Genomic DNA, 16290 nt, shown 5'->3' on the forward strand with positions numbered 1-16290 from the left:
TTCCTTGGTTCTTATGGTGCTACTGAATGCGGTCGTTGCAGCTTGCTTGGTGCCTTTACAACAGATCATAAAAGCATCCTAATGGTTGTTTCCAAACTAATTGGCTTGGCTGGTATAAAATCGATAGGATATTCACAACGTGCAGAGTACGTCGACTTCGCGGCTGCCCCGCACTTGCTGGCTGTGTGCAATCGAGGAAGATGCGCGTGCGGTGGGCGTTCATAGTCTTAAAAATGGCGGCCCGTGCAAGTTGAGAGTCCAATACATTCACTCATGAATTCGGAGACCCCTGGATTGCTCGGTCAGGATGACGAGACAGTAGCAAAGTGATCCGAAGAATTTCTCGTTTCAGATCTTATCTGAACAGAGCATTTCCTGTTTAAATTCATACAAATTAGTTCAGTTTTCAAAAAAAACATATCTATATATATTTTGAAATGCACTCGAACTTATTATACCTACACAAAATTTAAAAACACAAACATCACCAGATACATACACTAAATGCTAAATCTTATTCGTGAAGAAAACTGAAAGTACAATAAATAAAAAGTATAGATAATTAATTTTCCTGAACTAAAGCGAGAATGCACTTTCCTAAAAGCCCATGAAAGCATCCAAATAGCTGATGAAATCAGCAACCGATCCAGGAGGGAATTTTTTCAGTTGACTAAAGTCACACTCGGCCAGCGTTTGGCTCAGCGTAGACGGTGTGCAATATAATAAATAGCCCTCTTTGGATAACTGTTCAGCGAGTTCCGTTTGGTGATTATCCATCAGCCGTTCATTAACTACAACGACAAGAGGTTTTTCCGCTCCCAGCACCTCGATACAGCTTCCAGCACCGGCATGACTGATTACCAAATCCGCCTGTTCGATATCATCCGCTATACTGGTTTTAAGGTCGAAAAATTTCACTTCAATATCGTTGCCAAAAACCTCTTTCACAATGATTGGATGTTTGCCACGTCCTATCTGCAGGCTCAGCTTTCGACAGCCCATTCGACGAAGTTCATTAATTACCCCACTATCTGTGACTTTTTCAATCAGCTCCTCAAATTGAGTTGTTCCGACGGTGACGAAGATTTTTTCGAAAGCAGTCTTTTTCATTATTACTTTTTGACAATTTCAGGGCACTGCAAATGGGTACATTTTATCGTTTTTTTTTTCAAATTACCATACAGCGCAACTTGTAATTTTATTGCATACGTACTTAATAATTAAGTACTGCTGAATTACATTGATTACCGTTGAAATACATAACTTACCTATTGGAATGTAGAAGTTCAGCGTCAGATAGATGAGTTAGTTGCCTTGCTATTGTATCGGTTGTATTTATCTCTGAACGATTGGAAATCCCAAATGGAAAACCTAAAACACCCAATCCCTTCTATGCGGCTGTCATTGTTTAATAAAGCAGTACCAGGGTGGCCAGATAGCCCTGTCAAAAAAAATGCGGACGAGCATGGCCAGGCGATTTAAAAAGTTTGACGTTTGACTCAACTCGCCTGTGCTAATTTCCCCTACACGCAAAAGAAAGTTGTGGTAAAATTTACTATATTAGAGGGTTAAATTAAAAACAATGTACCCACGATTTTCAGCTGATAATACTATGATTTTATCATAACCATGCAACATACCATATCATACTTTTTGGATTTTTACCATGTTTGTAGTATTTCAATGTTTATGCATGATAGTCGTTTTCACTGTGAAACTAGTTAAATTGATAGGTACACGCATAAAATTTTTGCGGTTCAAATTACTATTTTAGAGGGTTAAATTAAATACCCACAATTTTCAGCTGATAATATTGTGCTTTTACTGCAACGATGTAAATAGTATTTTATACCATATCAAATTACCTGGGTGTTCTGTATATTATACCATGTGTGTAGTATTTAATTTTCATGAATGGTGTTTATTTTTACTATGAAAGTAGTCAAATTGATAACTAGAGTATTCCTCGTTCATACCCTCTAAGAACGGTTGGTTTCAAAATCGTCCAATGAAAGACGTTCGTTGGACCGATTTGGACAACGTCCAAATAACCGTTCAACGAACGTCCATCGTTGGACCCGTGTTGAACGATTTTGAAACAATTTTTTGGACGTCTCAGTGGGTAGTAATTTTGACCCCGCTGGATATACTTTTTACTATGTGTGCAGTACTGTAATAGTACAACAGGGTAAACGCTCCAGTTGTCAGAATAGGGGTCAAGTATTCAATTAGCGAATTCCTTTTGTTTGTTTTGGAATTATAAGCTTAGAACATATATATATATATATATATATATATATATATATATATATATATATATATATATATATATATATATATATATATATATATATATATATATATATATATATATATATATATATATATATATATATATATATATATATATATATATATATATATATATATATATATATATATATATATATATATATATATATATATATATATATATATATATATATATATATATATATATATATATATATATATATATATATATATATATATATATATATATATATATGAAAAAAGCTGATTTCTGTTCAATAATTTTTTAATTTTATGCTTATACAAAAAACTTCTTAAGTCTAATAAACTTCTTTGTATCTACATTATATACATGTATTTGGGGTCCATCAAATAAGGTTACATTACAGATTTCGAACTTTGATATAATATTTTCATGCACTTCAAGCGATGCAAAATGGTATGAGTAATCACCAATAAGCCATATTTGACAAGCTAAAAATAATTCATTGTCGGGCACCAGCAAATCTTTAATTTCGAATAATTCAACTTTGCGCATATTATGATCTGACTTGGTGACGAAATTTCCAACTTTGTATGCTGTACCTTTATATGTTACTGCTTTACAAGCATAGAATTCGTCCGAAATTAAGTTACTTTTATACGATAAAACACTGTAATATGGCAATTCAGGTACTTTCATGCAAACAGCACTCCGAAACGAAATGTTTTTCTCATTCTCTGACATTTTTTTTTCATATTTTGCATAAAGTACATATGAGCTTTTATACATAATGTTAGACATATATTTCTTCGTGATGTAATGTTGCGACTATACTGTTTGAATATTTGATGCATGGATTCAAAACGAAAGCTCCAAGTATACCTAGGAGGTCCGATTTTATTTATTACGTCGACGTAATGTAAAAGTATGTGAAATTTAGGTTTCAAGGTCGCGCCAAATAATTTCTGATAAAGTGTATGATGATAAATAATTTGTTCTTGAAGTATCTCTAATATTTCGGAATCAAAACATGGAAGAATCACTAAATCTGTTAGTTCTACTAACGACATCATAAAATTCCACACACTGCCATTCTGGGGGATCAAATCACCGAAAAGTAAGGGAAAGTAACGAACAAGGAGCATCATTTCGCGAGCAGTCATTTTGAATGAGGATAATTTATTTTTTTGTAGTGTGATTGCCTTAATTGACTTTTGATGTTCTGTGTTACCATAATTAAACATTTTTATGCGATAGTTAATAGCATTCAATGAGATTTTCAGTGTTGTAATCATGTATTCGAAAACAAAGGTAAGGTCGTAAGCGCATATACCATGTGAAAAGAAATCGTGCATTACATCAACCGCAGCGAAATCTCCAACATGGTAATACTGCAATCTATTAAAACCACATTCCTCCTTTATCCCTGACTCTTTTACGTTTTTTGTCAAATCTATTGCATATGATTCTTTATTTCGACTCAAGTTTGGATCCAATGTCGCAGATTGTTGACACTTATTTCTGTGCAGTTTGTCAAAATCTGCAGTACAAAAGAGAGTTAAATGAGGCAGTATATTCCATCAATAGATTCATGCCTAAGTTATCGCCAAGTATTCCCATTAGTACGAAATATACTTTTACAACATTATTTTCCACGATCAACTCGATTCCGTCTTGTTCAAGCTCAATTAAAATATTAATGAGTGCATTCAACGCTCTTGATGGCCCATGTTTTGCAATATCTGATGCTTTAACGAACCCAGCTACGAAAATACAGCTTAATCGCGAAGCACCAGAAGACCTCACAACTTTCTGGAAAGCTGTAACCGATTACGTGTTTCAGTTTTATAATCACATCAATGCAACGCAGATATGACGGCAATCTATATTCAAACTTTGCGGTCACGACATAAAACGCTTCAATGTTTTCAATGCAACCTACAGCATATATACGCGGTGACATCTGAATTCTCACAGCTTCACAATTCCCACGCACCGATCGGAGGTCATCGCAATAGTCATCGTTCGTTTCACAAATACAACATACATCGAATTGTGCCTGTAGTATCGTGGGTAGTTTTCGACCAGTACTTCGTGTAGGCTTAATAATTGCTTGAAACACGTAGCATACAGTCGTGATTCGCTGGTTGGGCCACACCTCTGTCCAACTAACGAATTTGATTCGTTAGTTGGACCGACTGACAGATGTCAAAAACTCTCCAAAGGAGACGTTAGTAGTGTTATTGCATCTATTCACATCTCTATTAATTGTCAGATTGATTGTCAAAGTAAATTTGTCATAAGATTTTGACATTCAGATGCTTTTTAGTTGGACAATGGTCCAACTAGCGGAGGTCCAATTAAAAAGCGGTCCAGTTAAAAAATGTCCAACCAGCGAATCTCGACAAGACACACGCCACATAAAATAATCACTATGATTTTCGTGCTAGATATTCACAAGCGGGAAAAGCAACAACGTGTTACTGCATGAATATAATCTACAATGTATATTTGGTGTGATCTGTGTGCTGTTACCTCGTCTGCGGACAGCTTAATTCTTACCTTGGCAAACAGGCGATTCATCTAGAAGACTCAGAAGTTGCCGGGAGTGGTCGTCTCTGATTTCATTTGTTCGGACATAGTTTAGGAAGTGATCAGCAAACAGTTCCCAATCATTGAACAGTTTCTCAGAATTTCCGAAGAGATAGTCGAAATCCGAATGGATCTGCAAAAAAGAATGGAATGTTTTTAATCGAGCGCCAATGTCCAATTTACTTTAATGTTACAAGAACAGTTGTTTGGCGTTGCACATACATGCCAATTAGAGAACAGTAGTCGCTAACTAGAATATAAACATATTGCTATTAACGAATGGGTACTAAGGGACCATTCATAAATTACGTAACGCTTTTAGGGGGGGGGAGGGGGTACGACAAGTTGTGACATAGGGGGGAGGGGGTGTTAACTAGATCGTTACGTAACATGTTTTCATCGAAGAAAAAACATTTTTTTCTTGGAATTTGTTACGTAACAGGGGAGGGGGGATGGAAAAATTTGTGACAATTTGTTACATAGGGGGAGGGGGGGGGGGTCAATTTTGGGCAATTTTTGCGTTACGTAATTTATGAATGGTCCCTAATTTAAACTGTATCCTCAGCTAGTCTAAACTTTTATTATGCTTTTTAGACATGGAATATTTGTGAAATAGTCCAATATGGTGTAAAATGTGCAACAGTGTACTCACCAGTAGGTATCCAGTTTCATCAAGAATTCTAGGCCATTCAGAAAGCACGTCGGTTTTTTCAATATCAACTTCGTTAATAATTGCTCTCAGTCGCAAGGGCATTGACTCTCTCCACTTTAGCTGAACTTCTTCTGCTGGGGCGAAGTTATTTCGCAGCCAGTTTTTCAGTGTTGATAGCTTTGTGATGTCTGAAAATTACCAAAAATAAAAATATGCTAAACAGCCGTTATCATGTAGTTTACCCACCGTCTTCAGAAAGATTAAGTGCACTGGACTTAGCCTCGCAAAGATTTCTTTTCCGTTTCCGTAGTAGACTTAGCTTTAATTGATCTTTTCTTATTCCGGTTATGGAATCGATCGTATATTAAACCGGATGGATGTTTCTTATCAGCTTTCGCGTCCCTAGGATTGTAGTAGATTTCCTGTAGATAAATGACAATGTAATTATGATAAATGCAACGTGTAACCAGAAATTTACTGCTAGCTCCATCGGAAAACGTTCGGCAATCAATTCAGCAAATTTTGCCATATCGGGTAGAGGAAAATATAAATCGTTAGCGATGTAGTAATCGACAACCGTGTGGGCCTAGTGCTTCCTGTGCGTGGCATCGAGGATTTGATGTTTTTGAAAATATTTTGCAACAATTTTCCCCTTCTCATTGCGTCGAAGAATGTCATTTAATAACTCCGCTGTTACGGAAGTTGGCAGCGATACTTGGAAGGATTCGAATGTGTTACCACTGTTGTTGGCACTTCAATTGGAATAGCGGCCGTATAATTCCGACTTGCATTCGATGTACTAGCCCATTGAAATAAAATGCTTTCAGGCCACAAAACCAGCTTTTGGCGCAGTGCAAATTTATGACCGGTCCATTTGGCAACCGAAAACACATCGTCCAACGATCTGTCGGTCATTTCCTCAAATACTGGACTGAGAAACCGTGCTCTGTAGTACGGGTTATGTACTATAATTATAAGGTTTTTTCACAATTCATTTATGGATACTTACGGATAAGAATGGCGTAAATAGAGGGGCTTAAATTCCATTTACAAATTAAATCCTGTAGCTCCGGCTTGTGGTCCAGTTCTACGATAAAATAAAGACACAAACCAGAATAATTCCTCATAAAATCATCGTTGCTATCATTCAAGCACTCACCTTCAATATTATCGATGTCGGCAAGGGTGTCGTTTACTATCATACTAATTTTTTTAACTTTTTGCAGCAAACTCATTTTTTTTAAAATTATTATCCTTTAAAATAAACCTCGCGCGACGCAGCACAAAAACAATTTGATTTTATCAAAATGGCGCAAACTAGCGTCCCATACCACTGATGAAAATTACTATAATTATAGTAAGTTTTAAGAAAAATGTATTCAGCTGAAATTTGTTGGCACATCACATTTGAGTTAACTAAAAATATAGTAAATTTCAGAATTTAAGAGAAAATTGAAGATGCGGTTTCAGAAACACGTGTAGTAAACTCAACCGCAAATATAGTATTTTTAGCACAAAAACGTAGTTGATTTGCAATAACGCAATTAAATTGACTTTATTTTCTGTTATTGTGAACATTTTTCACTATAGTAAATTTGAACATAGTTTTATTGTAGTGTTTACAAGAATATTATTTTCTGTGTACCTTTCTACTACCCACTGAGACGTCCAAAAATTGTTTCAAAATCGTTCAACACGAGTCCAACGATGGACGTTTGTTGAACGGTTATTTGTACGTTGTCCAAATTGGTCCAACGAGCGTCCTTCATTGGACAATTTTGAAACCAACCATTCTTAGAGGGTACCCAGTAAAGTTCAACCGGAACTGAACTGGTATTATGGCTGGTTCCAGTTCGTATTCCGGCTCCACTGACACAACCGATTCTAACTCGAATTGGTTGTGTCACTGGAGCCGGAATGCGAGCTGGAACCAGCCGGAATTCCAGTTCATTTCCGGCTGAGCTTAACTGGGTAAGGCCTTTGGGTACCCTCTAAGAACGGTTGGTTTCAAAATCGTCCAAAGAAGGACGTTCGTTGGACCAATTTGGACAACGTCCAAATAACCGTTCAACGAACGTCCATCGTTGGACCCGTGTTGAACGATTTTGAAACAATTTTTTGGACGTCTCAGAGGGTAGGGTCACTAAAAGTTTATCGGTAGGCCGGGTGCCCGGTCAAACCATTCGGAATATGATTCGGAATCCTGAATGGAGTCATTATGGATTCCAAATCAAATGCAACAACCGATTCTGAGTCGGAATCGGTTGTTGCATTTGATTTGGAATCCATAATGACTCCATTCAGAAATCCGAACCGGTTCCGGAATGAGTTTAACTGGGTGGTTGTCCCAAAAACGTAGTATTGACATAGAATTGTAAAATACTGACACACAGATCTCAGACCAAATTCAACCCAAAAAATGAATGTTGAGTAGGATGTGTCCAAAATCAATAAAAATCGGTAGTTTGCGGTAGGAATAACAAAATATCGGTAGTTTTGCCTTGGTCGTCTGTGGATCGGTAGGGAAGACAAAAATCGGTAGGACTACCGATAAAAGGTCTGGCCACCCTGAGCAGTACGCACCAGTGATGCCACACACTGATAAAATCAAGTACCTATTAATGCGTAGAAAACTATAAAAGTGGAATAACCCATTAAATGGGTAAAGCGTTTGTACCCATAAATAAGTACAGACCTTGTTCGTCAACCTGGGTATGTTTCACCCATTATTTTGCGCAGAACTTGTAACTTTCAATCTTCCTTCGAGAGCTATGGAAAGGACAGCAAAAGAGTTTTCAGGGAGATGGTTACTTTAAACCAGTGACTTAAGCGCCACTCTCTCTCGAGAGGCCACTGGTCAGTTCGTGTCCGGCCAAAGACTCTTAAATTAGGGCGGGTAAAACGTATCCCAATTCTCACCCAAACTGCACTTCACTCCCAACTACCCAAAAGCTTCGAAATCGGAACAGGTTCGAGTCTTGAATCCGCGAGCCAACTGCTCGAAAAACGCGAAGCAAACGATCTGTTCAATGGAGACGCACCGTCGCTCAAGCATTACAACGCACAATTCCAGATGTTTTAACGAGGTCGTCCCCCGATTTTGTCCTACACCGAACTAGTTCTCTAAAACGTTTCCCAAATAATAATAATACCAAAAAAATCAAAATTGTAGAGAGATTTAATCCGAAACCGTAATTCTGAACCAAAATTAAAACTAAACTAAAGATCGCAAAATTATCACATCTAATCTAGCCTTTTATATTTACACTGGCGTTTAACATTATTTACAGTGGTTGGTTTCTTCCCCCCAGAGCTCTGGTTAGTGAGTACAAAAGGAACGGTCTTACTTGGTATCGCTGACCAGCCACGACGGTGTTCCAACGACGGATGCGACGGTTTGAAGGATGACGATCCGGAACGATTCTAGCGGTGTGACTGTGACCGCATGGACCACGGAGGGCGGGAAGGACTGGAAGGCCGCACAGCTCGGCCGATGTAGCGATGGCCGGTAGGCGGGATTTGTGTTTTCCCGGACGAATATCGACGGGATGGTTGCGTTCCCGGATGAAATTTGGCGGAGAACCAGCTGCTTGCCTTCCAGCTACGCCCGTGTGTCACCGGTCCCCAGACCAAACACCCACGTTGAATGGGTTAACGGACCTGTTCAACGTGTATTCTTAGTCTAAGTTGCACTCACAAAATTTTGGAATAATAAAGCTTACCTTAATTCAGACCAATTCTAGTTCCAAACTATCACAATCCAAGTCACGAACGCGCATCAAAACTCTAAGCACTATTTGAAAAACCGATTAGAGAATTTCTTTGATCTATTTAAAAATTAATTAACTCACAGCTTGTTTTAAAGTTACTACTCGCGCTTCTATACACCTCTCGAATTCCTCGAAATAACACCTTCACTCAAGTACGGTCTCCACCAAATTGATCGAGAAATGGAATCTCAAACTGTACTGCGCCTTCAGCCCAGTACAGGATTGTTTGATGTACGATCTGATTGGCTACAAAATTGTTTCCGGTTCAAGCTATTGTTTTATTCTAATTAGGATACTGAATTTTGATTGGCTAGGAAGGTGTATCCGTTTTTAATTAATCTTGTATCAGTTGGAGTGAGTGGGTTGGTATACGCCTAAATTTATATATGTTTATAGACGGTTAAGGTCTGTTGGACTAATTATAGTTTTGCTACTCAGCGATAGGGTTTTTTACAAACATTATTTACATGACGGACAGTGGGCTTGGATATTAAAATTGCATGCGCAAATATCGATTGGTTTCAAGACCGATTTTAATTTTTTTTTTTTTACATGTAACAACATGAATTGTTACATTCGCATATACTAGCTTCAAAAATTTTGAAAATTATTTGTTTTCAAAATTTTTTTTTCATTATTAAAGTTTATAATTAATCCTAATTTGATTTCTGTTTTGAATATTGTGATTTTGGTGGTTTGGTGGTGATTTCTGCTCTGTTCATACTCATTCATCTTCATATATTACCCGTTCATACTGATTGGCTACATTATAAATGTAGGCAATTTCCCCCTACTAAATTTGTTTGATTTACTCCATAAATCTATGGAAAACGATTTACTCTCATTAAATTTACTTCCCATTCTTATGGAAAATACTGTTTCCCTATCAATTGATTACTTCATACCGTTATGAAAAGAAGTATATTCTGATTTCCGATTATTTTTGTAACTCTACAACTTTGTGCAAAAAATCTTTGATCTCCTAATTTCCGATTATCGCAAACACTCAATTACTAAACGCGCTCATCCGAACTCGAATTTTCAATCACTGGGGCTATTGTGTATAATGGGTTGCCTATCGAAAGGCGTTAACAGAAGCTTTTTCGAACATTCGCGACGGTGGTACTGGGTGGTAAAGGCTAGTTTACAGTTCGGAAAACGTGTCACGGGATTTGGGTCCCTGTGTATTTTAAATGGAGCTCGGGATTTCAAATCCCGTGACGGGAAATGAGTCTACACAAAAATGACAGTTTTCCTGAAGTGTAAACCCAACCGCGGGAAACATCACGGGATTTTAAAACTCTCCACACAGAAATCCGGCCGGGAACAATTCAACACAAATTGTTTCCGACGGGGAAAATAGTATTTTTATAAGGTTTGCAATTCGCTGTAAGTTTGATACTGTTTCTATTTTTAAGAAGCAGCAGTGTTTTGGTCTGACAGTTTGGAGAGATTTCGGCGGGAAATTTTCCCTGATCATATCCCGACGCAAATCCCGTGCGAAATCCCGTGATCCATTTCCCGAACTGTAAACTAGCCTTAACGGGTGCTTCGAAACAGCTGATTGTCATTACTGGTTATACCGAACTGTCAAAATTTGCTCTGTTGAAAAGTGAGTTGTACCGGATGCACTTCAACGTAAGACGACGGAAGACAAGGATGTCTTACTGGACCCGACGAAGTTTACCGGTGCTGTTAGATTTTCGTCATCACGGACGGTGGATTATCGGGATGCCCACGATCCGGCCGTTCGAGTGATGGGTGCTACCGACGATGGATTTCTTTTTGAAAACTACACTTCGGACTGAAAATTGGGATCCAGAACACTATGGCGGCGAATGGAGGCAAATGTTCCTGAAGCTCTTGGCGTTGCTAGCTTGGAAATTGGCCTAAAGGAATTTCTCGACAAACCGGTAAGTTCTTCGATTTTAATTATTGTTTTGATTTGCCTTTATATGGAATGAAAATATTTACGTTAATTTTTTTTTATACACTAACCCTAATTACTAATGATTAACCTAACTAACATGTCCGACATTTTGAATGTTCACACAATAAGATTTATTTGATAATAACCTATTTTTCCCTTTTCTTTTGAAGCAGGAACCACGATGGACGGAGTATTCTCGACATCAACATCGGGTGTAAAATTTCGGCCACCGACTAATATTTTCTTTATTTTTAGGTGATGACGCGATTTTCTCCCTCGACCTACTTTCGATTGATGACCACTATGTGTGTTTTGTTTATACATGTGAGTATTTTTGTTAATGTAAGGCTTAGTTTTAAGCACCTACCGTCATAGCTATATTATTTTTAGTTTTGTTCAGGCTTTCTTCAGGAATGAAGAATGATAGGTGCCAGGAATTCTCTTTCCAGAGAGGTCCTCCAATATGAATGTGTTGGTCCCTATACATTTCTGGACTTTAACTTTTGTATAGCGATTCGCGAACTTTCCTACGAAATCTTTTGTTTTTGCCGACTGATGTATATTCTTTTTATACACGGTTTCTCCTTCTTCGAATTGTCTTTTCGCGTTAGCCCTTAAATTAAAATTTCGTGAATATTTATCATAAGCGGATTTCATATTCTTTTGAACGATTTCGAGCAGTTTTCTTTGATCTTCCTTAAACCTAACCGGTGAGTAACTATCGTCGGGGCCGCCGTTTAATAAGTCTTCATATTCTTTTCCGCTGCTAATCATGTTTCTCCCGAAATTAAGAAAGTAGGGTGAAAAGCCGGTACTATCATGCACTGAGGTTCTGATAGCCATGGCGATTCGATTAATATCCTCATCCCATTCCTTGTGGGAGGATTTTTGGTTTAGAGAACATCTTATCGCTGTGACAATAACTCGGTTGACACGTTCTGTAGGGTTAGGTCCAGGGTGGTATACCGCTAGATTCCAATGCGTAACTTGGTACGCCTGAAGCAAATTTTCGAAAATTTTGGATGTAAACACTGACGCATTGTCCGATATGCATATTGTCGGTACGCCAAACACCAAGAAAACCATGTTTTCTAGAAACGTACACACTGCTTGTGATGTGGCCGATCTCATGCATTGGACCATGACGAATTTGGAATAGAAATCTGACACCACTAAACACCAAACATTTCCCTTCTTTGAACGTGGATATGGTCCCAGGAAGTCCAAGGAAATCATTTCCCATGGTCGAGAGCATATTTTGCGTTTACCGCAGGGCGGTGTGGTGTTTAAATTATCAACCTTCGACTCTTTGCAAACCTCACAGGAAGAGCAGAATCTTTTTACATCTACTGACATCTTTGGCCAGTAATATTTCTCGCGCACCTTTCCGAGGGTTTTGACGAAACCGAGGTGGGCCTCGCGATGTATTTGGCTAATAATATTCCGTCTTTCAGGGGTTGGAACTACATACTTCCATTTGAAAGTAGGATCTTCTAAGCTTGTTGTATTGGTAATATATTTAAATATTTTACCATCAATTATTTTGAAATCTTTATATCGATCAGGTTGTTTGAAGATCTGGTCCCTCAGGTCAGTTGTGTAGACATCAGGTATAGTTACTGAAACCGTGTTTACACCTCTGGATAGAAAATCGGCAGAGACATTATCTTTGCCCCTTTTGTATTCGAACATGACGTCGTACTTGGATAATTTAAGAGCCCACCGAGCAATGCGTGGAGATTTCGACTCAATAGACATTGATTGTAAAAATGTTAAACTCATCGCGTCGGTCTGAATGACAAATTTTGTTCCCTCCACAAAATGTTTAAAGTGCTCAATGCTTAACAGTACGGCCAGACATTCTCGTTCCGTAGCACTATATCGTCTTTGGGTACTCGAAAGTTTTTTCGAAAAATAGGCAAGGCATTGTCTCTCACCGTTCTGAGTTTGAGTCAGCACTGCCCCGATGGCTTGATCTGAACTATCAGTTTCGATCACGAAGGGAATATCAAAGTCAGGGTTGGCAAGAATGGGCGCAGTTACTAAGGCTGATTTGAGTTTATTAAAAGCGGCATCAGCATCCTTATTCCACAGAATTTTCTTGCCCTTTCTTAATAAGTCAGAGATTGGTGCTGTGATAGCTGAAAAATTGGGTATAAACTTTTGGTAAAACCCAGCTAATCCCAACAGTCTGCGGATATCTTTAACCGATTTTGGAATAGGGTAATCTAGAACTGGTTGGATTTTTGCCGGGTCAATTGACATTCCTTGGTCTGATAGCACGTACCCCAAATAGTTTATTTTCGTTTGACAAAAGTTTGATTTTTGAACATTTATCGTCAGTCCAGCTTTTCTGAACCGATCAGCTATTATTTTTAATAATTTGATATGTGTTTCGAAGTCTTCCGTAGCTAGTATTGTGTCGTCAAGATACACATAGACATAAGGTTCTAAATCATGAGCCAGAATTTTAGCCATGAGTCTTGCCATTGTAGCGGGAGCATTGGTTAACCCAAATGGCATAACAGTAAATTGGTAAAGCCCTTTATTTGTCCTGAATGCAGTTTTAGCACGGGAGCTTATTTCGAGGGGAACTTGGTAGTAGGATTCGGAAAGGTCTATAACCGAGAAATATTTTGATTTTTTTATTCGATGAAGAATGTTTGTCATTGAGGGGAATGGAAAATCGTCTCGTTTAGTTACTTGGTTTAACCCTCGAGAGTCGAGACAAATCCTCCATTTACCACTGGGTTTCTTAACGGGTAATATGGGGTTCAAGAAGTCGACGGGTCCCTCACACTCCTCAATTACCCCGAGTCGTTTCATTCGTTCAACTTCAGCCTCTACTTCGCGTTCTACCACCGGTGAGTATTTGTACATCGGTTGCTTTCGGCGAACGCTCACATCCGGTAATAATTCTATTTTATGTTCAATCACATCGGTTTTTCCTAGTTTCCCTTCTTCAGTTCGTGGTAATAGCTTAGCAGCACTGAAAAGTTCGATTCTTTGGGCTCTCGTTAGGTTATGTTCAGTTCGAATGTCTTCAGGGCTGTGGAAGTCTGTACTAGATGTTTCAATAGTGGGTATTTCTAGGCTTTGATCTTGTTCAGACGTTTGGTAATTTTCTGTAGGGTTTGCACCCGTTGGAATTAAAGTAAATACGATGAATTCTGGACTTGCGTCAAAATAATTTTCCACGAAATTCAAATCAATTACATTGATGGTTTCTTGCGTGTTCCGAGAATCCGCGAGGGGAATAACTTCATGTGGGCTTCGTAGTTCAAAATCAAATTGGTTCAGAAAATTCATTCCGAGGATCAACGTCTGAGAAATTCCTTCGACGATTACCGTAGGAACTACCTGGGTTATTTGACCGTATGTGTAGGGAATTAGAACTCCTCCCACACATTCGTGAAGGGTACCATCAGCTGTTTTAACCTTAAGATTGATTTTATGAATTTTCAAACCTAGTTTAGTGACAAGATCTACTGAGTTGATAATGGATATTGCAGCACCAGTGTCTGCTAAAGCTTTGACCTCTATTCCTAAGACTTTCACTTTTAATCGCGGGCATTTGTGCGGCTTCACACTAATTTCAAAAACATTACAAAATAAGGGGAAAATTTGCACATGTTGGTCATTGGGAATCCTTTGTGTATCAGAAGGGGCTTGACTCCCTAAGCATCCTTCCCTACTAAGTTTTTTTGACCTCGTATATTATCTGTATTAGCATTATGCTGACCTGGGCAATTGAAGGACACCTTTCCCACCCAGCCACAAACGTGACAAAATATATTTTTTTCTACGGGGCAGGCTTTCCAATAGTGACCCCTCTTGCGACAATTCCAACATAAAACGTCAAACGATTCGGTGCTAGCATTCTCGTTCGAGTTCGCGGATGTATTCATTTCATTGGATTTTTTGAATTTTCGATTTTGTTTAGCCGTTACTGCATTTATTTCCTCATCATCTAATTCAAGGGTATTACACTCTGGATTTATTCCTCTTGACTTTGGAGTGAATAGATTCTGTTCCAGAGCGTCAAATCGATAGCATTTTTGGGCTAAATCTTCAATCGAGCGAATATCTTCCAAGGCTAAACGACGTTTGTAGGACATCTTCATATTCTCTACTACTACTTCGAACTTCTCACCCTCCGACATAGGATTCATTAACCTTTGGGAAAGAGACTCAATGTCGGTTACGAACGCACTAAAAAGTTCATTCGCCTTTTGTTTTCGATTCCGCATTTCTTCCTTAATGAACCTGTCGCGGTTAGGATTGTCGTAGCGGATCGTCAGATAATATATCAAAGCATCCCATGTTGTAAATCGATCAACATATGTGGTGTACCACGTATAGGCGTCACCAGTGAAAAACAAATGGGCATGGGGTTTTAATTCCTCTTTCCCGATTTCGTATGACTTGCATAGCATATCAATGGTACGTAGAAAAGACACCAAGGGGACTGAATTATTATCCCCGCTAAACTTAGGCCAAGTGCCAATTATTTTACAAATCTGATGGGGAAATTTTCTAGTCACTCGTGCATGGTCATTCTGTCTCCGAGGTGACAAAAATGTACTATCCGTTTCATCGAAATTCAAGTCGATTAAGGGATTATCATGGTTGCTCTCAAAATCAGACTGTCTCGGTAACGTTCGATTAAAGGAAGTATCAACAAATAATTGATTTCTACTGATAGATTGGGGTACCCTAAGATCACCAGGGACGACAGAAAACCTTCGTGGTTCCGTCAATCTTCGCCCCATGATTGACGACTCTCTACGCGGGTAGGCGTTCGTGATTTCTCGCGAAATGTTTTCTACTTCCATACCCTTTACTCCCAAATGTGTTACTCGATCCGCTAATCGGTCAATGGTGCTCGGCACCATTGTTTCGCTATTCTGAGTATTCAAATAGTGGTCTATACACTTTTTTACATAATTATCTATCTCAGATCTATGAACATACTCTGTCGGATTGACCAGCGGTGGGGGCTTAATATGTTTGTCTTTTACTCCGCTTTCGACAAAAATGTTTGAAGAAAGGGAAGTCCGCGACCGTGACC

General features: G+C 38.5%; 1 protein-coding gene and 1 pseudogene across 1 annotated transcript; both read right to left on the reverse strand.

Moving 5' to 3' along the window:
* Positions 1-433: 433 nt before the first annotated feature.
* Positions 434-1435, reverse strand: LOC131677814 (UDP-N-acetylglucosamine transferase subunit ALG13 homolog). The gene is made up of 2 exons (XM_058957872.1): positions 1269-1435; positions 434-1136 (listed from the first exon to the last, which is right to left on the reverse strand). Exon 2 carries the CDS (start codon positions 1108-1110, stop codon positions 598-600), a length of 513 nt encoding a protein of 170 aa, XP_058813855.1. The 5' UTR covers positions 1111-1136; positions 1269-1435; the 3' UTR covers positions 434-597.
* A 3331-nt stretch (positions 1436-4766) lies between these two features.
* LOC131676320 (uncharacterized) lies at positions 4767-6754 on the reverse strand (annotated as a pseudogene).
* Between the last annotated feature and the right edge of the window lie 9536 nt (positions 6755-16290).

This window comes from Topomyia yanbarensis, chromosome 1 (genome assembly GCF_030247195.1).
Source record: "Topomyia yanbarensis strain Yona2022 chromosome 1, ASM3024719v1, whole genome shotgun sequence".
Classification (NCBI taxonomy): Eukaryota; Metazoa; Arthropoda; class Insecta; order Diptera; family Culicidae; genus Topomyia; species Topomyia yanbarensis.